The 21361-nt window shown below is 65.4% G+C and overlaps 1 protein-coding gene across 1 annotated transcript; it reads right to left on the bottom strand.

The window, feature by feature from the left end:
* Nucleotides 1–643: 643 nt before the first annotated feature.
* Nucleotides 644–21044, bottom strand: PTCH2 (patched 2). Its single transcript, XM_075710814.1, has 23 exons — nucleotides 20970–21044; nucleotides 20456–20648; nucleotides 10324–10513; nucleotides 10130–10199; nucleotides 9793–9884; nucleotides 7642–7837; nucleotides 7420–7541; nucleotides 6902–7049; nucleotides 6541–6672; nucleotides 6308–6463; nucleotides 6083–6175; nucleotides 5869–5994; nucleotides 5671–5789; nucleotides 5138–5543; nucleotides 4742–5054; nucleotides 4347–4489; nucleotides 4077–4257; nucleotides 3277–3560; nucleotides 2560–2697; nucleotides 2269–2411; nucleotides 1898–1997; nucleotides 1231–1470; nucleotides 644–1057 (listed from the first exon to the last, which is right to left on the bottom strand). Exons 1-23 carry the CDS (start codon nucleotides 21042–21044, stop codon nucleotides 644–646), a joined length of 4074 nt encoding a protein of 1357 aa, XP_075566929.1.
* Between the last annotated feature and the right edge of the window lie 317 nt (nucleotides 21045–21361).

Raw genomic sequence — 21361 nt, 5'->3', positions numbered from 1 at the left:
CCACAGCACCCCAGGGCACAGCTGGTTCTGGGGCTGTGCCCTTATCGGGATGGGGGGCACCAGGGCACCCTGTTGGGGCACCCCAGCACACTGCCCGGGTGGGGGGGTCCCAGGAGGAGGTGACGGGGAGCAGGCAGTGACCCCGCAGCGGGGGGAGCTGGCAGGACACAAAGCCCGCCTTGCCAGCAGCTCCAGAAACAGAGGGGAGGGGGGTTAGTGCTTCCATTTCTGGGGGGGGCAACAAGCCTGGGGCAGGGTAACCCCAAACCCTGCACAGGGGGATATGGCACCATTGGCACAGCCCCAGGCTGGGGACACATGGGCACAGCGTGGCCTGCACACAGCTTGCATAGAAGTGCCAGCCTGCCCTGCCGAGCCCCTTTACGGGGGGCACGGGGAGCCGGTCCTCCTTGGCTGAGACCCGGGGGCATCGCCGCTCCGGCGATTAGCAGCACAATGCGGGCGACCCTGCTCTGCACCCTCCTGTGCCTGCCAGGCGCTGGGGAGATGCTCTGCCCAGGAGCTGGCAACCTGCGGGGAGAGAGAAAGGGGGGGGATCAGCCAGGTCCCTCCAAACCCAATGCACACCCACAAGCCACTGTGCATGAGCCCTGGGGTAGGGTGCCCGCGTCCCCGAGCTCACCTAGCGCCGGGCGCCTGCCCCGCGGCGTCCCATGCTCTGCATCTCGAAGGCATTGGGCATGGCGGTGCCACCGGCGCTGGGCACGCTGGGCTCCTCCAGGCAGTCCCTCTCGCCACCGGCGAAGCCCTCGGGGCCGAAGTTGGGGTAGGAGCCAGGCAGCGTGGGGTGCAGGGCCACCGTCACCGAAGCGGTGGCCGTGACAGTGGCGTAGCTGCCGGCGGGACCCTGTAGGTGGGTGCTGTAGGCGGGCAGGGCTGCAGGGGGGGCTGGCCGGGCACCCGACGGGCAGGGCTGTGGGTAGTCTCGGGGTGGCATGGGGCATGGCTCCCCAAAGGGTAGGGAGGGTGCGGGCTGTGGGCTGGGAGCCTCTTTCTTCCCCTGGACCTCCGGGCTGTCCTTGTAGGGCTTCAGCACCTGGGGGGGGTGGTAAATGGTGTGTGAGGGGCCCCAGCCACGCTGAGAATCCCTCTGGCAACCCTGCTAGGGTCACAGGGGATCCATGAGCCCCCATCCCCTGGCTCTATCCGTGACCCTCTCCCAGGGGATGCCCGGGAGCCAGCGATGTCACAGCGGGCAGAGACACTCACAGTGATGCGGGGGAAGCTGGGGTCCTTGCCGGCCTCCAGCAGGATGTGTGCCGGGGCAGGGGGCACAATGAAGGGTCCCCGGGGGGTGCCTGGCCCCATGCCCTCCGTGTAGTGCTCTGTGTCCAAGGGGTCAGGGAAGGCAGCAGGCCAGGCTGGGGCACGCCGGACGTACAGCCCCCCGGGGCCCAGGCATGGGGGCACCGGCTCCGGAGGGGGCAGGCCGTTACCCACCGGGGATGCCTGGGGAGAGAGGGGATGGCGTTAAGAGGGACCAGGAACATGCAGGGATGGAGGAGCAGGGGGTGGCAGGGAGTATGGGGTGATGCGAGGATGGGGCAAGGGCTGTGTGGGATGAGGGAGATAGGAGGTGAGGCAGGGATGGGGTCAGATGGGTCAGGGAGGGAAGGGGGGAGCCCAGTGTGGGGTGAGGCAGGAGTGGGGTCATGCAGGTATGGGGCAAGTTGGATACAGGGCAGAGAAAGGATGGGGTAAAGCAGGGATGGTACAGGGTGAGGGACGGGCTGAGGGTACGGGGTGAGGTTGGGACCGGGCAAGGCTAGGATGGGTATAGGGTGAAGGGGAGACAGGGAGAGGGGCAATGGGGGATCAAGAGAGGTGGGTACGGGGTGGGGGAGGGACAGGGAGAGGCAGGATGGGGGTCTTGTACCTCAGGGGGTGGCCCGATGACAGAGAGCAGGACGGGCAGCAGCACCAGCCCGTTGAGCAGCCCCAGCAGCGTCAGGATGGTGAGCACTGCAAAGAAGTACCTGGGGGGGCCGCAGGCAGAGGGGGGTAAGCAGGCACGGCCCCCATGAACCCCATTCCACCCCAAACATGGCTTCCCACAGCACACACCCCAGCCCCCCAATGTCTCCCCAGCCTCTATGCGAGATGGGGTGGGTGCCCCCAACAAGATACGTCCTTGCCAGTTGCCCCACATCCCCACCACCAGCTGGGGGGGCTGCCATGCTCAGCAGCCCCATTGCCGAAGCTTTTGGGGGACAGCAAGCAGCTCGTTTACTCCCCTCTGGTGCTCACCTCATGATGAAGTCAAACTCGGAGCCAGCCAACATGAGGACGCCCAGGAGCGTGGAGACAGCACCGTCCATCACGGGGGCGAAGGTGTGCTCCAGCGCCACAGCCGAGCGCACGTTCCTGCTCCCCGCGGCCGTCAGGAAGCCCTGCATGGGGTGAGTATGTCACGTGGGACTCGTCCCCATGTGCCACCCGTGACGTGGCCACCCGCTGGCACATGGCCAAGGGGGTGAGGGTGCTGGGGAGTGGGAACTGTGGTGCCCCGTGGCCAGGCAGGGGTGTGCCTGCACTCACCAGGGCCACGTGGACGGTGAACTCCACACCGATGCCCACCGAGGCGATGAGGATGACCACGGGGATGGCGCTCAGCTTGATGCCCATCAGCCCCATGATGCCAAAGAGCTCCACCGCCATCATGGCCAGGATGGAGACCTGGGGAGCGGTGGGGTCAGGGAGGTGTGGCTCTGCCTGGCTGTCCCCTCTGCCCCTCCACCTGGCATGCCCCATCCTACCCCTCCATAAAGGGCAGCCTCACCCTATTGCCTCTTTCCCCTCTATTTGGGGTGTCCTTCTGTCCCATCTATTGCAGGTGGCCTTCAACCTCTTCTGCATGGATGTCCCCAAACCCCTGTCCACTACATACATTCCCTTCATAAGGGGTGTCCCTGATCCCTCCATATGGGTTGCCCACCTGCTGCCACCTCCATATGGGTGTTCCCCCCACACTCCTCTGCATGGATGTCCCCACATCCCTGTCTCTTCCATATGTTCCCTTCATAAGAGATGTCCCTGATCCCTCCATATGGGTGTCCACCCACTGCCACCTCCATATGAGGGCATCCCTTCCACCCAGGGTGCCCCTGGCCACCCCATCGCCCCATCCCCACAAAGCAGGTACCCAGGGCCACCCAGCAGGATGGGAGCAGGGCTGGATGTCCCTGTCCCCACCCATCAGGAGGGCAGCACAGCCGGTCACCCCCCCCATCCCCATGCATCGGGGTGCGTACTCACGATGATGCCGGCTGTCCAGGGGTTGAGCAGCAGCAGGGCGCAGACGAGGAAGGTGCAGGCCAGCAGGATGCTGATGGCCAGCAGGAACCAGTGGCGCAGGCCGATGTACTGCTCCCAGAAGAGGAAGGGGTAGCCGCTGGGGTAGCTCAGCACCCCGTGGCGCTGGGCGGCCTCCCGGCAGATGGCCCGCACGCTCTCAATCGCCTCCACGAAGTCAGCTGTGCGACGCAGCCCGCTCAGGTAGAAGGGGAACTGGGCGAACTCCAGCGGCTGGGCTGCCGGGACTGGGGAGGAGAGCGCGGGCAGTATGGTGGTGCAGGCAGCACGGGAGTGCAGGCAGCACAGGGGCACCCCAGCCACAGCAGCCTGAGGGCAGCCCAGGCAGCCCGATGCCTGCCTGGGTACCACGGGGCTGGGGAGCAGACTGGGGGCAGGATGCTTGTAGGGTAGGGGGTCACGGGGAGCAGGGGAATGCTTGTGGGGCAGAGGGGGAACAGAGTGGCGGGGCTTCTTTGCGGTGAGATGCTTGCGGGCTGGAGCAGGGGGGTGTTGCTGCGGCAGGAGGGTGAAGGGGGAGCGCGCAGTGGGATGCTCAGGGTGTGGGGTGCAGGGGGATGACTGTGAGGCATGGGAAAGCAGGGCAGTTTCTCTACCGGAGGATGCTGACGGGATGAGGAATGCGGAGGGTTTCTCTTTGGGGGGATTCTTGCGGGGCAGGAAAGGTGCAGGGAGCAGGGTCCTCTGCAGGGAGATGCCGGGGGGCAGGAGGGGGCCACAGGGAGCCCACCACGCTCACTCACTTCGCAGGTTCTCGCCCGTGGTGTCATACTTGTCATGGATCCACTCGGGCGGTGGTGGGTAGAAGTTGGCCTGGGAGGCGGCGAAGCCCAGGGGGTCGTTGCTGGCCCACACCGTCAGGCAGATGTAGAAGGTGTCAGGGGGGATGATGCCGTTCTCGTCCACCAGCCGCCGCGTAGTCAGCTACAGGGAGAGAGCAGGAGCGGGCATGAGCAGGGCAGCGGGCACAGCGTCGTCCCCAGCCTGGTGGCCCCAGCCCCGTCCCCACACACCTGATTGAAGTTGAAGGGCTCCTTCTTGTTGCCGGTCTGGATTAGGAGCTTGTATGCCAGCGCCCCGTCCTCGGAGCCATTGCGGTAGCTGTCGTGGGTGATGCGTCCGGCTTGCCAGTCCCTGTCAAAGGTGGCCTGGAGCCCTGGGGACGCAGTGCGAGGGGTGAGCATCCCTTGAGGCATGCCACCCTGCCCGGCATCCCATGCACCCCTGGAAGCACTGTGCCAGCAGGAGGGGCACGCAGAAACCCTGGGGCTCAGCTTGGCATCGCTGGGCACCTTGAGGGCACCATGGGACCACCCTCCCCAGGGTGCCACACGACAGGGAAGGCATTCCCAGGCCAGCAGGGAGGGTGCAGGTTTGGGAGGGCATGGAGAACAGGAATGTCCCTCACCTCGCAGCCAGTCCTGGAAGTAGTGGAGCCACATCTTGGGTAGGTCACGGTTGCCCTCCCGCACCACGTACTTGACAGTGCTGAAGGCCTGGTGCAGGCTGAGCAGGGCGGCTTGGGCACCCGGGTAGTGGAAGCCGCCCTTGGTGACGATGAACATATTGTAGAACGAGAAGTACTTGAACTGGGCCGAGATGAAGGCGTGCGCCTTGGTGTCCCGCGGCACGATGTCCGTCAGGTAGAGCCCGTCGTGCACCATGGTGGTGCCGTAGAGGCTCAGCCCCAGCAGCGCCAGGAACAGCACTGCCACCACCGCCTGTGGGGACAGCGGGCGGTCAGGTGGGGTCCCGTGCCACCCACCCGCTTCGGGCGGCACTGCCAGGGCCGTCCCCACCTCACCTTGGTCCGGGTCCGCAGGAGGAGCGGGGCGTACTTCTCCCGTGCAAAGTCGGCGAGGCTCCAGCGGCAGAAGGGCAGGGGGACACATTCCCGCCCGCCCTTGGCCTCGTCCAGCTGGGCCAGCAGGTCCCGGGTGGAGCTGGATGGGGCGAAGACCTGCGAGCCCAGGGGGTCGGTGGGGGGCAGGAGGACAGCAGGTGAAGTGCACACCTGGGAGGTGGGTGGCAGGACGGTGACGACATGGTGGCCTGAGGGGTCGCACCGGGTGAAGGCTTGCACGGTGGTGGTGATCTGGGTGCTGGTGGCCACGCTGGGGTGCCCATAAGGGGAGGGGTGGCAGGCGTGGTTGTCATTGGCGTCGGCGAGCTCCTGGGGTTGGATCTGGATGACCCGTGAGGAGCAAGGGCTGCAGGGAGAGAGGAAAGGAGAGAGGGAAGGATGAGAAGATGTTGAGGGAGAGAAGCAGAGCCACCCCATGCTTCTGGGGGGGACCCATGGGGACAGCCCCATCCTGGCCAGCCTGGTGCTGGTACCTGTAGAAGCAGCAGAGGATGTCGAGCCGGCGTTTCTCCCGGCGGTGCAGGTCCAGGCTCAGGATGGCAGGGAAGACAAATAGCACCATGGCAAAGTTGAACACCACAACCACTGCAGCCTGCGGGCAGGGGGACATGTCAGAGCTGGGTCCAGTCACCCCTTCCCACCCCCACCCTGGAGAGGGACCCCAGCCGAACCTGGAGGGAGAAGGCACGCAGGGCAGGGATGGGCACCAGGGCTGCCATGAAGAAGGCGATCATGTTGCTGACGGAGGTGAGAGCCACGCTGGTCCCCGTGCGCTTCAGGCACTCGCCCGTCCGCTCCTGCAGGGACAGAGGGAGGGGGTGACGAGAGGGGCCGCAGGGAGGTGGGACGGGACCAGGCAGCCTCCGGGCAGGGCTCAGCGCTCACCTTGAAGGGGATGTGCTGGCTGGTCTCAGTGAAGGCATGAGCCAAGAGGAACATGTCGTCCACACCAATGCCAAGGGCCAGGAAGGGCAGGACCTGAAGGAGAGCAGCTGGTGTCAGTGGGGGGGCACAGCCACCACCTGGGAGGGGACCCGGCCACCCAGCCACCCCACAGCCCCCAGGGTCCCACCAGCCCTGTGGCACCCAGCTCTTTTCCCCAGCACATACCTGGGTGGTGGCTGCGTTGAAGGAGATGCCCAGCAGTGAGCAAAGCCCCAGGCCAGAGGCCACGGAGAGAGCCACAAGCAGGACCCCAGCCAGGCCCACAGCCCCTTGGGACTTGGAGCAGTCCCACCGCAGCATGGTGACGCAGGCGTAGGCCAGCTGGAAGAGCGCAGCGGGTTAGGGGGGACGGGGGCGAGGGAGGGACGGCGGGGGACAGAGAGAGGGGGAACACGCACCATGAGGAGGTAGCCCCCAGCCACCCGGATGGCGCTGACATCGGAGAAGGACTTCATGATGTCATTGAGTGTGGTGGTGGAGAAAGCGTGGACGCTCTGCGTGGCGTTGGGTGGGATGGAGTCTTGTGCCAGCTGCCAGAGGTGCACCCCGTTAGAGGAGTCAGGACCCCCCTGCTCCCCAGTACAATCCCCCCGAGCCACCCAGGGTGTTGGCATCGCCACTGAGTGTCCCTAGGGACCCATCAGACCACAAGAGAGCGGTGCCAGGACCCGTGGCCACATGAAAACCTGGGTGCAGGGGGATGGCACGCACAGGCTCACCCCTGCCCAGCCCCACACAGGGGCTGTCCCCGATGCCCACCTCCACAAATTTCCTCTGCCAGGCCTCCAGGATGGCGCCCGCCTTCTCCTCGCTCCAGCTGATGTCATGGATCTCATAGTCATCCTTGAAGTGCTCAAAGAGCTGCCGGGGGCTCATGAGGAGGAACATGGTCTGCAGGGCCTCGGCGCTGGGGGACAGGCACGCACCTCGCTGGGACCAGCTGCAGTGCCCCAGGATGCGGGAATGGGTCCGTCCCCCACCCCACGGCTCCCAGCCCCACCATGGACACCCAGGAGAGGTTCCAGGCATCCTGCCCCCTGTCCCCTCTCCCTTGCTCCAAATCACTGCCCCGCTCACCAGCCCCATACACTTGCCAGCCTCACACGCTCTCCCAGACAGCCCCACAGCCCCCTTGCAGCCAGGGTGGGTTCCCATGGGCACTGGATGAGGATGAGGATGAGGATGAGGGGACCCTGCCCCAAACTGTCCCAGGGGCGAGTGCTGTGGCTGGGCCCCTGCGCCGTGCCTGAGGACACCTGCACTGCGCCAGCTCTCACCGTAGCAGCTTGCCCTGGGAGTCTTTGGTTGTGCCGCCTAAAATCAGCTCCTCCTGCCAGCGCATGAACTTCCTGGAGAAGCCGTGGCAGCCCCCCGAGAGCTCAGCTGGGATGTCGGGGCTCTGCGGGCAGAGGGGAGGCATTAGGGATGTGGGACTGCGGGGTGGGCAGGAGAGCAGCAAGCCCCCGCACCCATCCCGGTCCCCACGGGCTGTGACCCACCTGCTGGCTCTGCTTATTGGGGGCACTGGGGGGGCACTGGGGGTCCCGGGGGTCCAGGCAGGGCCGCTCCATGTAAGCCTGCCCCACCTCTGCTTTATCCAGCAGCTCTTTGAAGCCTTCCAGGGACGTGAACTGCCCCAGCTCCTCCATCAGCTGCAGAGGGTCCAGGTTGCTCCACTGGATGTCTGGGCGGCCCCTGGGGAGAGAGAGGCACTGGGGTGATGGGGGATGCCGAAACCCACATGTGGTACCACCACTGCCACCCCATCCCATGCAAGGGGCCATGCCTCTGGACCCCAGGGGTGCCCTCGAAGGCAGGGTGCGAGGATGCAGAGGAGCAGCATCGGTCCCCAGCGCATCCCCTACCCCCTCCCAGGGCCGCCTGCGGCATCCCCCGTGCCCTGCGCAGCGCAGCGGGCCGTGCCCCGAGTCAAGTAGCATGCCTGATCCTGTTAGGCTGGGACAAAGCCGGGGGGAGCTGGCCCCGCTGCCTGGCCCCGCTTTGTGCAAGCAGTCAGGCCGATTACTGCCCGCGGGCTAACATCTTGATAGAGGGGAGCAGGCAGGCAAGGGCTCCCGGCATCCCCTCCAGCCCTTCCTGCCATCTCCCTCCAAGCAGGAGGTTTTGGGGCTCAGCAGAGGTTCTGGGGGCTCAGGATGGTGCTGGGAGCTGGGCATGGACCAGGTCCTTGGAGGTCCAGCAGGATCCCATGGGACTTGGGTACCCGGGAAAAGGGGCTTTTCCATTGCCTGCAGATGCTCTGTCCCCTCCATCCCAGCCTGGGATGCTGGGGGCCAGCTCCCAGCCTCGCTTGGCTTCTTTTTTAAGACAGAAAGGACACACAAAAAAGCCAATAACCCATCCCAGTGCTCCAAAGAGGGGAAGAAAAAGCCCCAAGCAAATGTGGGCTCTGGGGAGAAACGCAGCCTAATAATTCATGAAGGCTGGCTGGGCCGGAGCCGGCCGTTCGAGATTCCCACATACCAACCGGAGCTGCTGCTGCTTCCAAAGAGAGCCCCTTTTATCTGCTTTCACTTGCTTCACTGAGCCAGGGCAAATCCTTTTGTCTTTCCATAGATTGCTGCTCTTTGTTCTCCCAGCTCCCGCCCCGCTCACCCCTTGGCGTTAAAAAGGGGGACGAGTCCCCATGGGCTGGCCGTGCTCAGCCAGGGTGCCCGCCCGGGCACCCACTCGCCCGGCTGTGTGGAGAGCTGGGTCCCACCGCTGCTGTGGGTGCCATCCTGCCCGCCACGTACCCCAGCGCCAGGATGCTGCCCACCCCGGCGGAGGATGCCACTAGCATCCCACTCGGCACGGCCACCCCAGCCATGCTCGCTCTCGCTCCTGGCTGCTCCCCAGGCTGGGGTGGGGAGAACCTGAGGTCCTGGGGGGGAAAAGCCGGTCCCCCAGTCCTGGCTGGGGATGCTGCGGCCCCTTCCCCCTCCTCCAGTCCAGCAGCAGCCTGAATAAGGCCACTATTTCATCTGTTTGGCAAGGGGCAGCTTTCAGAGCAGCATTAGCATGAGAAAGCGCAGGGCTGCGTTTGCTGACAATGCACAAGCCGCCCCGGCTCTCCCGGACAAACACACGCGTAAACAGAAGGAATGTGGGGGGGGCTCCCCCCCCCCCCCCCCCGCCCAGCCCGGGGTTCCCAGCCCCACCACCGAGGTGCAGGGAGCTGGCGGGGAGTCACCCGCCACCCACCCCGGGGACTCTGTGCCCACTGTGCCCCTGGGCACAGCTCAGGAGTGTGGGTGCCTCCTGGCCACCATGGCACCCACAAAGCACTGGCGAGGGAGCAGCCCCCAGGGACCTGCCTGCTGCACGGCCTCCGTCCCTGCGTCCCCATCCCTGGCTGGTGCGACAGCACGGCGTGCCAGGGATGGGCAGCTCCTGCCTGCGGGCTGCAGCCCCCCGCAGCGGTGCAGCCCTGCCCATGCCACCGAGGCCAGGCAGACGAGGACAGGGACCTGTCCCCGGGGTGTTGACCCAACAGGACAAGCAATGGTGGTGGGACCATCCTGGGGCCGAGCAGCAGCACTGAGGGACCTTGGGGCAGCAGCACCAGGCTGCACAGGCACAGCCCCTTGGCAGCCCCCCAGCCCCCGCTCCCACACGCAACCCCCCCTGGGACAGCCCCCCAAACTCACGGGAGGTAGGCTGAGCCTCCCTGCAGCTTGGCGCCTTCCCAGAAGCAGTCCAGCGGCGTCAGGATCACACAGGGGAACAGCTTCTCTATCATCTGGAGGAGGAGGAGATGCGAGGGGTCAGCAGGGATGGATCAGGCCCCCCCCCCCGCTTCCCTCCCCAGCCCTGCTGGGCTGCCCAAACCTGCACCCTCCTGCACGGAGCTGGTGGTGCCTTTGCAGCGCCCAGGGCTGGCAAGCCCCATCCCCACCATGGCCCATCCACTGCCCATTTCTTGGGGGACCAATCCCCCGTGGTGGGGAGGGTGACCCTGGGAGCCACGCCATGCCTGCCACTCACCCTCTCGATCATGCCATTCTCAATAATGGGGACACCCGACTTGTAGCAGATCTTATTCAAATCCCACGATCTGGAAAGGCAGAAGGAGGAGCTGAGGATGGACATCATCCCACGGGGGACACGGCAAGGGATGTGGGGGACACGCAGGACACGGTGGGGGTCCCTTTTCCCCCCCTGTCTGGAGCTGGACTCACTTTCCGTACAGCGAGACTTGGACTTTGCTGGCGGCCAGGGCCGCCTCGAGGTGGAGCTGCAGGGCCTCCTGCGTCAGGATGTTCTCCCCATCCCGCTTCGGGGTCTGGATCAACATTTGGGAGGTGTAGACGGACTCCTCGCCCAGCTTCTCCTTGGTGTAGCGCAGCTCCTGGCTCACCCGGCTGCCCGCTGCGGAGGGGACCGCAATGTGCCCTGTCAGTGCCACGGCTGGCAGAGCCCCCATCCCACCAACGCATCCTGCCCATCAGGATGCCCAGGGAAGGGGACAGGCAGGAGCGAGGCCCCACAGCATCAGGTGGTGCCATGTTAACCCGGGGGGGCTTCTTGCTATAGGGTTCCCCAACTGCTGCCTCCTCTGGGCGCTCACATCCAGGACACCCAAGCAGGGAGCACCCCAGCCCACGCCACACCAGGCATCCCCCTTCCCACCAACGTGGATATTTCCAGCCCCAGAGAGGCTTGTTGGCTTTGCTTTCCCTGGAAAAATCCCACAGACAGACAGCTGGCAAAGCAAACGGGATGCATCCTGCCCAATCCCATCCATGCGCTGCAACGGGTGCCACAGACGCCCAACACAACCAGACCCCAACACAGTGCGCAAAACTGAGGACACCCCACCCTGACCCTGCCCAGCCGCTCCCTGGCACCCCAAGGCGGGCAATGTTTCAGCCAGGGGATGGGTGTAGGGAGAGGTGGGCACCCCCAAACCCCTGCAGGTGCAGGCTGCCCTGCGAGGGGCTTGGGGACATGGGAGGAACACGGTGCTGGGGAGCTCTGCAGGACCCCTCTCATCCCGCCGAGGGTCTGGGATCCATCCCCAATGGCAGCGGGAGAGCTCCGAGCGCAGCGGGGCCAAGGTTTCTGGGAGAAGCCACCGAATTTATTTGCAGCCGCCTCAGTGCGGAAGAGAAATCCCCCCCTGCCAGCGCAGCTGGGGCTGAGCTCAAACCCTGCGAAGCCTTTCACGTGGCGGAGCAGCATCCCAGGGACAGCCATCCCATCCCCATCCCCATCAAACAAGGGGCTCCCATCCCTCCTGGCGCAGTGAAGGGGGGATGACACAGCACAGAGGAGGGTGGGAGGCTGATCCTGAGACCCCTAAGCACAGCACCCGGCCGCCCTGCTCCCAGCCCCCTGCCCGGGGGGGATGCTGCATGTAGCCCCCACCCCAGTGCCACCCACCAGGGATGCCCCAGGTGCCCAGCGTCGGGGCGTACCCCGAAGCAGTGCTGCTGGGGACAGGGGGGGAGGCTGGCTCCTGCCCAGCCCCGGGTGCTGGGGAAGTGGGGGGGTCAGGATTCATCCGTGCTGGGACGCTCCCTCAGCAAGAGGCGGGGGCCCCGGCGGGCCTGGCCCCCCGCCAGCGCTGAGGAGGCCAGAGCGAGACCGCAAATAAGGAGCAGAATCTTCCCTTTTAATGACTTATTATATGGGTTGGTGTTTTTGGTTGGGTTGGGTTTTTTTTTTTTCCCCTGCTTTTTGGGAACTGGGGGTGGGGGGAGGCCGTCTTTATTGTTCCTGGCTGGGCTGGGGAGCAGCTGGTGTCCATCAGATGCCAGTTGGGATGCAGGTTGTGCCAGGGCCAGGGAGGGGGGGACACGGCCGCGGCCTTTGTGTGTGTGTCAGAGGGGACGGCGGCGCCTGGGGCGAGGACACAGGGAGGGTGGGTGTCACAGGGTGGCGGGGGGGGGACGGACACAACCATCCCCTTCCCAGCAGGCTGGGAGGTCGGGCAGGAGGTGCACTGAGCTGCTCTGATCTCAGCCGCGCCACCCACGCTGAACCTGGGTGGGTGGTGGGACACGGCGATGAGGGGGTGCCCAGCATCGCCGCCGCTCCCAGGGGACGCATCCTGCTGCGCTGCGCGGGCATCTCCGCCGAGCACGACCGCGGGAGGAGCCACACATCTGCAAGTGTGTGTGGGGGGGAGGCCCCGAAAAATTAAAGGGGGGAAAAAAAAAAAAAGAAAATAAAAAGCCATCCCTTGTAATTAGTGTTAATTTGGAACAGGGCACTGCGAGCCGTCAGCAAGCTTCAAAGGCCGTGAGGAAGCCTCAAATTCCAACACCCTAATTAACCAAAGAGCAACATGAAAAGACAAGGCAGCGCACACAGGGCTGCCAAGGACACTTCAAACGGGCGCGCGCCCGCCGGCCGGCCCGGGGCCGGGAGCGGGGCGCGACGCCCCACGCCGCACGCAGCCCCCCGGCCCGGGGAGGGGGCCAGGGCAGGCGCCCCAATACCAACAATGAACACGTTAATGAGGAACTGTATGTAAATTCTTCTTTTTCTTTTTTTTTATTCCAATTAACAAAGGGAGCCCTCAGCTTTTTCATGCAAAGGGCCCTCTGGTTCCAATCAGGCGCCCCGGTCCTGCTTATTAACAGCCTGCTCGGCTCCCCAGCAGGGGCTGCCCCCCACCCCCCGATGCCCACACCAGGCAAAGGGACCCCCACACCCCCCAAAACCTCACAGTGGGTGCTGGGGACAGGGTGGTCCCCAGAGCCGTGCCTTGCGCAAGCATCCTCCCTGGGGTGGGCACCGCTGCTGCGTTCCACCGGCCGGAGGTTTCACGCTGTGTGGGGGGGTCACAGGGTGCAGGCACGCAGCAGCATGATGGGCTGGAGCGTGGATGGGACCCCATGCCCACCCACGCCCCAAACACCCAGGGTGCGGAACAGGCCCTCACTGTGCCCAAGTGGGGAGGGGCGCGGGTGCCAGGGAGGGGATGGGGTCCCCAGCAGCGAGGGCAGCTGCGTGCGCGGCTGCCTCCCGCCCGTGGGAGCCCTCCCCGTAATTACAGCATCCGCCGCAAAATTACAGAGCAGGGCGGGAGCCTCCCTGCCCCCTTCCTGGCCACCCTGCCTGAGCCACCCCCCGCTCCGACACCGCTCCCCGAACCCTCCTGGCACAGGACCCATGGCTGCGGCCCTGGCACTGCAGCCGGCTCACCCTCGCCCAGCAGGAGCGGGACCAGTTTGTGCCCTCGTCCACCCCGGTGGGCACGGGGACCGCAGCACCCCCATCCGATGCCAGCCCCCCTGCACCCTCCAGCCATGGGCAGCCCCATGCTGGCAGGGGGAAGGGGTTGCTCCTGCTCCCAGCCAGGACAGAGCCCCAGCCCCCCAGGGCAGCGTGCCCGGGCAGCACCGGGAGGGCAGTGGGTCGGGGCAGGCTGCCAGCCCCACACCGAGCCCTCCCTGCCTGGCAAGGGCCATGGGGATGGAGGCGAGGGAGGGCCAGGGGAGGTGCTGGGAGCCACGGAAAGGCACCGGTGTCCCCCCGGGAGATGCATGCTGCTGCAAGGACCACTCTGTGTCCCCCCGCAAGCTGTGCCACCGCTCTGCAAATGGGACCTGGGCACCACCAGCAGCCACCACCACCGCTTGGGTGACCCAGATGGGACAGGGTGGCAGGGAGGGAACATGCCTGGGTACATGTCTTCGCTTGGCCTCCAAAAATCAGACCCTGTCCTCCTGGCTGTTGTAAAAGGGCTGTGGGACATGGTGACAAACGTCGCGAGTCCCAGATTTGGCTGGTGCACGGGGGATGCTGCAGCCCTGTCCCAGGGCCAGTCAGCCCCAGAGCCAGGCCAGCCCTGACCCCAGCTCCAGCCGAGCCCCCCAGCAAGGGAAGAGCTGGGGGCAGTTAAGGGGGGGGTCCCCTGGGGAGCAGCCCCCTTTCCATATCGCAACAGCCCAATGCCAGGGCTAGAAAGCTTGCTCAAGTCCACAGCTGGGAGGTGGGGAAAGGTCATGCTGAGATCCCCTGGGAAAAGCCATCCCCATGGAGACCCCCCCTCTGCAGCACCCCACCACTGCAACAAGGGGCACCCACGGGGGCAAACACTGAGCCGCCCCACGGCACGGACAGAGCACATCATGCGGGCAGATACGCCTGCCCCTGGGAGATTAAAGCCCCCGGGTACAACAGAGAGATGCTGGCATCATCCCGCATCCCATGCGCCATCCCGCATCCCGGCAGGAGGGGGTCCCGAGGCGCCGCCCCAAGCATCTCTCGGCCGGCCGCTTCCCCGTGCCGAGCGGCGTGCAAGCTGGAGGCCACCTTCAAAGTGTTGTGGGGCGGATTAGCTGGATTAGGGAGGCAGTGAAAGGACCCATGCTGCTCCAGAGGAAGTCTCGCCCAGGGCACGCTGAAAGAGCCATTTTTACCTGTCCCGGCCGCTACCGCCGGCCTCGCCAAAAGCCCCGCGGCCCCATCCTGTCAAAACACGTCCTCCCGGCCCCATTCACCCCACGGCGCGGGGCCGGCCCCAGGGAAAGGGGGGGCTGTGCGTGGCAGATGGGTGTCCCCGGCAGCGCCGAGGGATGAACGTGGGCTTGCCGCTGCCCTGGACCAAACCCGGCCCCGCCAAAGGGGCTCCCACCGCCCGGCTAAGTCAAGAGGGGCGGCAGAAGTGGGGGATGCCTTCAAAAAGCCAGCGGCGGAGGGGGCTGAAAGGGCCCGTTTGAGGCCAGCTCCCTGGCCAAACCCTTTTGTTTAACGGCAAAGCTAAATTAATGTCTTTATTACCCCAAATCACGGGGTAGCAGTTCCCAGCGCGGGCGGGGGGGCAGCCAGCAGCTCGCACCACCCCGGCCAGTGCTGAGGGGACAGCGCGACCCCCAAAAAAAGAGGTGGGGGGGGAAAAAGGGGGGGGGGGGGGAGAGGGGATTCAGTTGGGAACTATTCACCGCTAAGACTCCTGTCAGCATTGACATAAATTTCCACTGGTGTTGGCATTTAGGCATTTGCCATTTCCATATGTATAGGGCTGCCTGTACTAATTATGCTAATCACCCCCTCTGTTGGCTGCTGTGAAAAATGGCCACATTAGGCACTCCACTGCTTGCTAATGTCACTTAATGTGTGGTTGAAACATACATTCATCCCCCTCTGAATGGTGAAATTTTTCCACATTGCTGGCTTCATTCAGGCAAGAAATGAATTTTTTGAACTCAGACCACTTTTCCAGGCCCGAGGGAGAGGCAGATAATAAAACCCTCTTCTCGGGCCCTGGCGCTGCCCCCTCCCAGCCGCCAAATAACATTTAAAACGCAAAAAAAGAGCCCCCTCCCTATGTCCGTGGATATGTCTAAGTTTAAAAAAAGAAAAAAAAACAAACCACTTTCTAGGAAATAAAAATAATATATAAAGTGGAAAAGCAAAGCAAAATGGATAGAGGCAGATAAGCCACAGCCATCTGTAAAGAGTCTCCCAGTCTTTTTGGGTTAATTAGCAAAATTTTCCAGCCCAAAAAAGCCAACCGAGCTGTCAAGTAAGGGAAAAGGAAAAGCAAGAGGTTTCACGCTCGCCTCCTGAAGATAAATAAAGGCAAACTGCCTGCGCCCCATCTTTGGGCAGGCGGGGTCTGCTGGGTGAGCCTCCCCCCCGCCCCAGCAAGGAGAAAGACCCTTTCAGAGCCAGCCGGGGCTGCGAGGGAGAAGGTGCTTTGGAGCAGAGGGCAGAGACAGGGAGGCAAGTTTTTGGGACAATGGGGACCTCAGCACCCCATGGCAGCAATGCCCCAGCTGCCCCTCAATCCTCTAAGCCCCTGAGGATGGAGGCAGAGGGTCCCCAAGGACGCCCAGATTCTGTGAACAGAGAGGACTGCAGGGTCCCGAAGGAAAAAAATCCCACTGGGCCAGGCAGCAGGGTCCCCAGGGCAGCGCTGGGGACTCCAGGCAGCCCCTTCCCTCCCTGCGGGGCAATACCTGTGTCACCGCACCCAGAGAGGAGCGGGGATCCTGTCCCCACAGGACGCCCATCTGGGGACAGAGCAGGGACGTGGCAGCCCGGGAGCCGCCCCATCGGCGCGAGGCCGGCTCAGGCCGGATCCCAGCGGGTGTCTCGCTGCCCCCCCGCCACAGGGATGAGCCGCCCTCAGAGCCCCCCATGCTGCTGGCACCAGCCCCATGCAGCCCCCTAGCCCCACGCCCCAGCTTTGCCCGCTCACCAGCCCCTGCACTGACATCTCACCCCACAAAACCCACACGCCGGCAGCAACCAGACCACCCACCTCTCCCCGTGCCCACCCAGGAATGGCCACAGCACCTTGCTCCCCCCAGAGCTGCTGCCCCACACCCCCCTCCATGGGTCCCACCACATACAGTGGGGACAGGGGATGGGAAGAGGGACCACATGGACGGTCTCCCCAGGGCAGAGGCGGGGTGGGTGCTGAACCCCCATCCTTGGCTTTTCATTGTGGCTTTCCCATCCCCAACACCCCTCTCTCTGCAAAGACAGAGCCAGACTGGGTCTCCTCTCCTGCTTGCCCCTGCCACAGGGGGAGCCCCTGGGCTGCACCCCAGCCCTGCCCTGGGTGCCAGGGAGTGGATGCCCCGTGCCAAGTCCTGTTGCAGAGGTCAAGGAAGGACAAAAGCTATTGTCAAGGAGGCCGGGGGTGTCTTGACTTCATGCCCCAAGCTGAGAACGAGGCAGCAAATTCCCCTTGCCTCCATACCGCACACCCCATTTCATCCCACTGGTGCATTTGGGGTGCCCCGACCCCTCCAGGAGAGGATCAGGGTCTCCTCTGGGGAGACTCAGCAGCTCTTTGAGAGCACGACGGCTGTGCGGGGTGCTGGGCTGTTCCGGTTAGGAATTAACCCGGCCTTCCTTTGAACCAGCCCTCGGTGCTATAAATCAGGCAGGCCCATTCACCACCCAGGGCTCTGCCTGCCCGGAGCTCGCTGCCCCAGCCCCTTGGCCCTACAGACGCCCTGGGAGAGCCGGGAGCAGCTGCCAGGTGTCTAGAGGTAACTCAACACTCACCACTAGCCAGGATTTCAAAGCCTCTGAGTGGCTAATTGCTTCGGAGGAGCCTAATTGAACATTTCCACAGTCGAGTCCAATTTATGGGGTGACACAGCCTCCCTCCATCTCCCAAACAGGGATGCGGGTCAGGCACAACCCCAGGGCACTGCCAGCACCCCTCCGCCAGCCCCCAGCCCACAGGGCTGAGGACACTCCCCAAATCAGGACAGGGGACGCTGCGCTTTCCCACGGCAGCCGAGGTCACAGCCCAGGCTCAGGGTGGCCATCAGGGGACCTGCCATCAGCACGGCCCCAACACTGACCCCAGCCATGGGGCCAAAGCAGGGCTACCCACCCTATTCCCCTGGGGAGGGATGGCAGCACGGTGCCCCCATGGGAAGCAGCACTCGTGTCCCCCCCCGTCTGCCAGCACCCGCCAGGTTGCCGGCTCCGGAAGGGCTGAGCTCAGCCTGCAGCGGGGACAGCCTGGCACGGGGTCATGCTCCACTCCTGCGGGGATGGGACCTCGCCCAGGTGAGGTGGTTTGGCTTGGAGCATCACCAACCCACATCCTGCAGCCTGGCTAGGCAGAGGCAGGTGAGCAGGTACAGCCTGGCTTCAGGGGGTCATCAGAGGCTTCCCAGGACCCTCAGCCACCCAGCCTCCGAGCTGGGAGATCAGCTGGGACCTACTGGCCCAGGGTGATAGGACCAGGACTCCCTGCACACATACTCTGTCCCTTAGACACACCACGGCGCTGCCTCAGGGCTGGGATGGACCGTGCTCCTGCAAACATCTCCCCACACATACCCAGCGAGAGCAGGAGCTGGGGTCCCCCAGCACCCTGGGGATCCCAAGGCTTTGGGGCCAGGCCGACAGGGGCACCCAGCTTTGTCAGCCTGGGGGCAAAGCCTGCACTGCCTTGACCTGGCATGGCAGTAGCAGGCTCGCTGCAGAGGGACACGCACACCAGCCACCCCGCCGTACACCCGGGGACAGGAGAAAGTGGTGGCTGAGAGAATCCAGAAGCAGCTTAAAGTGCTCAGGATCCAACCACACACTCTGGGAAACTGCATCCTGCTCCCCAGGGGCAGCCCAGGCCCTCCTGCCCCCCAATAACACACCCCCCCACACCAGGATGGGGTGCAGAGATAGGGGAGGGGTGGGTACACCTTAGAACACCGGGGGATGCTTTGATCTCGCCAGAAAATACAGAAGCAGAGGCCAGTGGAGAGGCAAGCACCCACAGATGGTTACAGGGAAGGGAGGCAGCCCCACAGCTGATACATGAGAGTGAAAGCTGCTGCAAGCCTTCTATGTCCAGACCCACGCAACCCCATCAGGGACCCCACAGGACTAAAGCCACCCTGGCCACATCATCTTTGGCAGTCGCAGGTAGTGCCAATGCCCAAGGACAGCCTCCCTGAGCACGCTGGGGCCGTGCCACCCAGGAGCAAGGCACAGAGGGGTCTGCCCCAAGCACACACTCCTGGGGGAAGAGCCCTCCCAGGAAGGCCAAGAGGGTGCCCCCAAGCAGCACCCCGCAGAGCATGTCCAGCACCCCGGCACTACATGCCATCCCTACCCCGGGTGCTGCAGATCCAAAGCAGGGGATGTGTGCAGATCCCAGTGCATCCATCGCCCAGGAAGGGACAGGATGCCCCACATCAGCGGTGTTTCACCATGGGGTGAAAAAAAACCCCAAACCAATCCATCTCCCAATGCTGAAGAAGATGCCCCAGCCATGAGAGAGAGCCAGTTCCTCAGAGAGGCCCCTGGCACCCGTGCTACAGCCACACCACAGCAGAGGGGAATAGCCTCTAACAGCAGCTGCAGTGCCTTCGGGCCATACCCACATGAGCAGGGCAGCGTAGTGGGGCACAGACGCGTGTGCAAGAAAAGACGGGTGTCTGGGCACTTCCAGCCTTGCCCAGGCTCGGCCCTTTCCCCATCCCACTCTCCACCCCAATGCACTGCAGGTCCTGTGTCCCCCCGCAACAGGAAGAACAGCAGCCGCTTCCCTGGCTCCGACCACAGTTGCAAGAAACGCCGACTCCTTGCAACCCCAAAAGCACAATAAAAATCCGATGGAGCTGGAGCCACGACCCGGAGCAAGGGAACCACGGAGGGAGCACGTCCCTCCTCCAGCAACCACCGCTCAGGCGCCGGCCGGACCGGGAGGTATCACTGGATTTCTCTGCTACGTGTTGCAGAGGAAAGGGGTGATGGAGACGAGACCTGGGGGGGGGACAACACACAAACACCCCTTGGGAGTGGGGAGCAGGTGGGAAAGCCGGGCATTCCTGGGCAGGAGTGCGTGCGTACATCTGTGTGCGAGTAGTGAGGGAGTGCAGGGCCTTTTTTTTTTTTTTAATAAAAAAAAAAAAAAAAGGGGGTGGGAGAGCAAAGTTGCTTCTATTGTTGAACCAAATCCAAGAGTAGCTGAGGACCACACAGGGAGCGGGGCGTGGGGGAGGAGGCAGCGCTCCCGCACAAAGATGGCTGACACCCCTCCGCTGAGCAACATCTGCCCCTGCACAGCACCCCGCCGGGGACCCCAGGCTGGGAGACCCCCCCCCCAGCCAGGGCCTGGCAGGGATGGGGGGGGGGCGATGCAGGGTGCCATGCCCCCGGGACCCCCAAAGCAGGAGGGAGGCACAGGGAAAGCGAATCCCAGCGCTGGGGAGCAGAGCTGAGGGGAGAGAAAAATCCACGCTGGAGTTATTAATAACAAAGGAGGGGGATCAGCCGCTTCCACTCGGAAACGGGGATTTGCTCCTGCCTGACCCTGCCCGCTGCTCCGTCCCTGCCGGGCAGGGGTCCCGAGCCGGGACCTGCAGCCCCATGGGGGTACAGGGCTGCGACCGCCCCCGGGGGCTCCTCCCGTGGGGAAAGGGCCCGGCGGCGGGCGAGCGGCACCGCGGGGAGCGGGTGCCCACGCGTGGGGACACGCACGCTCAGCCGGCGCCACGCACCATCCCCGCCGCACGTGCCCGCTGGTGCGGGGACGCGACCGCAACTTCGCGCGGGGACCCCCCCGCGGGGACACGCGTGGGGGGGGGGCCCTTTGCGACTCAGCAGCACCACGCACCCACGCGAGACGCGGCAGCCCGAGCGGCCGCGCAAGACGGGACCGCCGCTCGCCCGCATCCACGGCCTCGTCCTCCGCGGCCCCGCACGCAGGAATCCCGGCGGCACCCTCCTCCTCCTCCTCTTCCTCCTCCCGCCCCGCTCCCCGCGCTGTCACCTGCCTCCGGGCCGGCCCCGCACCTCCGCGCCCCGCGGGGGGGACAAAGCCGCGGCCGGGAGCGGGACCGTTCCCACGGGCGGCTGAGGCCGTGGGGCCGCGCTTACCTTCCACCCAGAGGTGCTCGATGTCGGTCTCGATGGAGGCCACCCGCAGCCCCACGGCCAGCGCCCCGAACACCAGCAGCCCCACGAAGAGCACCTTCCCGCAGTGCCGCTGGATCCGGCAGCCCAGGGCGAAGAGCAGCGCCTGAAAGCGGGCCCGCAGCCACAGCGGGGCCCTTTGGCCCACGGCCCTGCCCTGGGGAGAGGGCGAGGATCAGCCTGGGAGCGGAGAAGGGGAGCCCCTGCCCGGGGGGGGGACCCCCGCAGCGGGGCGGGATGCCCGCGGCGGCCACGCTGCGTGGGCTGCGCAGCGCGACCGGGAGCCCCTCCGGCACCCGCGATGCTGGGGGGTCCCCAGCCGGGGAGAGAGCGGGCCGCCCAGCCGGGGGGCACGGGGGTACCCACACCCGCTCCGCAACACCCCCCCCCACGCCGGCCCCGGGCTCCTCCGCGCAGCCCGAGCCTCCCCCCCCGCCCCCGGAGCCCCCCGCGGGAGCAGGCGATGCTCGCCCCTTACCTCGGGCAGCGGCTTGCGGCGGGCGGCGCGGAGCGGCGGCGGCAGCGGCGCGGCGCGGGGGGGCTCGGCCGGCATGGCGGGGCGGCTGGCGGGGCTGGGCACCCCCCGTTATGTGGGGCCGAGCGCGGCGGCCCCCATGCGCGCGGCGGGGCCGGTGGCGGGGCCGGTGGCGGCGCGGCGCGGTGCCGGTGCGCAGGGCTGTGTGCCGCCGGCCGCCCGCCGCGCCTCTAAAGGGGAGGCGGGGGCGGGGGGCGCCGGGGCCGCGCCGCCGCCGCCGCTCCCATTGGCCGCCGCCGCTGCGGCAGCGCCCATCGCCGCTGCTAGGCAACGGCGCGCCCGCCGCCGGCGGCCACACACGGCGGCACCCCCCCCCCCCCGCCCCCCCGCCCCGC

Source organism: Pelecanus crispus, chromosome 5, assembly GCF_030463565.1.
Source record: "Pelecanus crispus isolate bPelCri1 chromosome 5, bPelCri1.pri, whole genome shotgun sequence".
Taxonomy (NCBI): Eukaryota; Metazoa; Chordata; class Aves; order Pelecaniformes; family Pelecanidae; genus Pelecanus; species Pelecanus crispus.
The sequence above is the reverse complement of the archived record's forward strand: the minus strand, read 5'-3'. Positions and strand labels throughout refer to the sequence as shown.

Bases quoted from the DNA above. Each gene is read 5' to 3' on its own strand.
- PTCH2 (XM_075710814.1), bottom strand. From the start codon at position 21,044: ATGCCGGCCGAGCCCCCCCGCGCCGCGCCGCTGCCGCCGCCGCTCCGC. The intron at 7,838-9,792 runs GTGAGTTTGGGG...CTCTCTCCCCAG, and splicing joins GGAGGCTCAGCCTACCTCCC to GGGCCGCCCAGACATCCAGT. The intron at 1,471-1,897 runs GTACAAGACCCC...CTCTCTCCCCAG, and splicing joins TCATCGGGCCACCCCCTGAG to GCATCCCCGGTGGGTAACGG.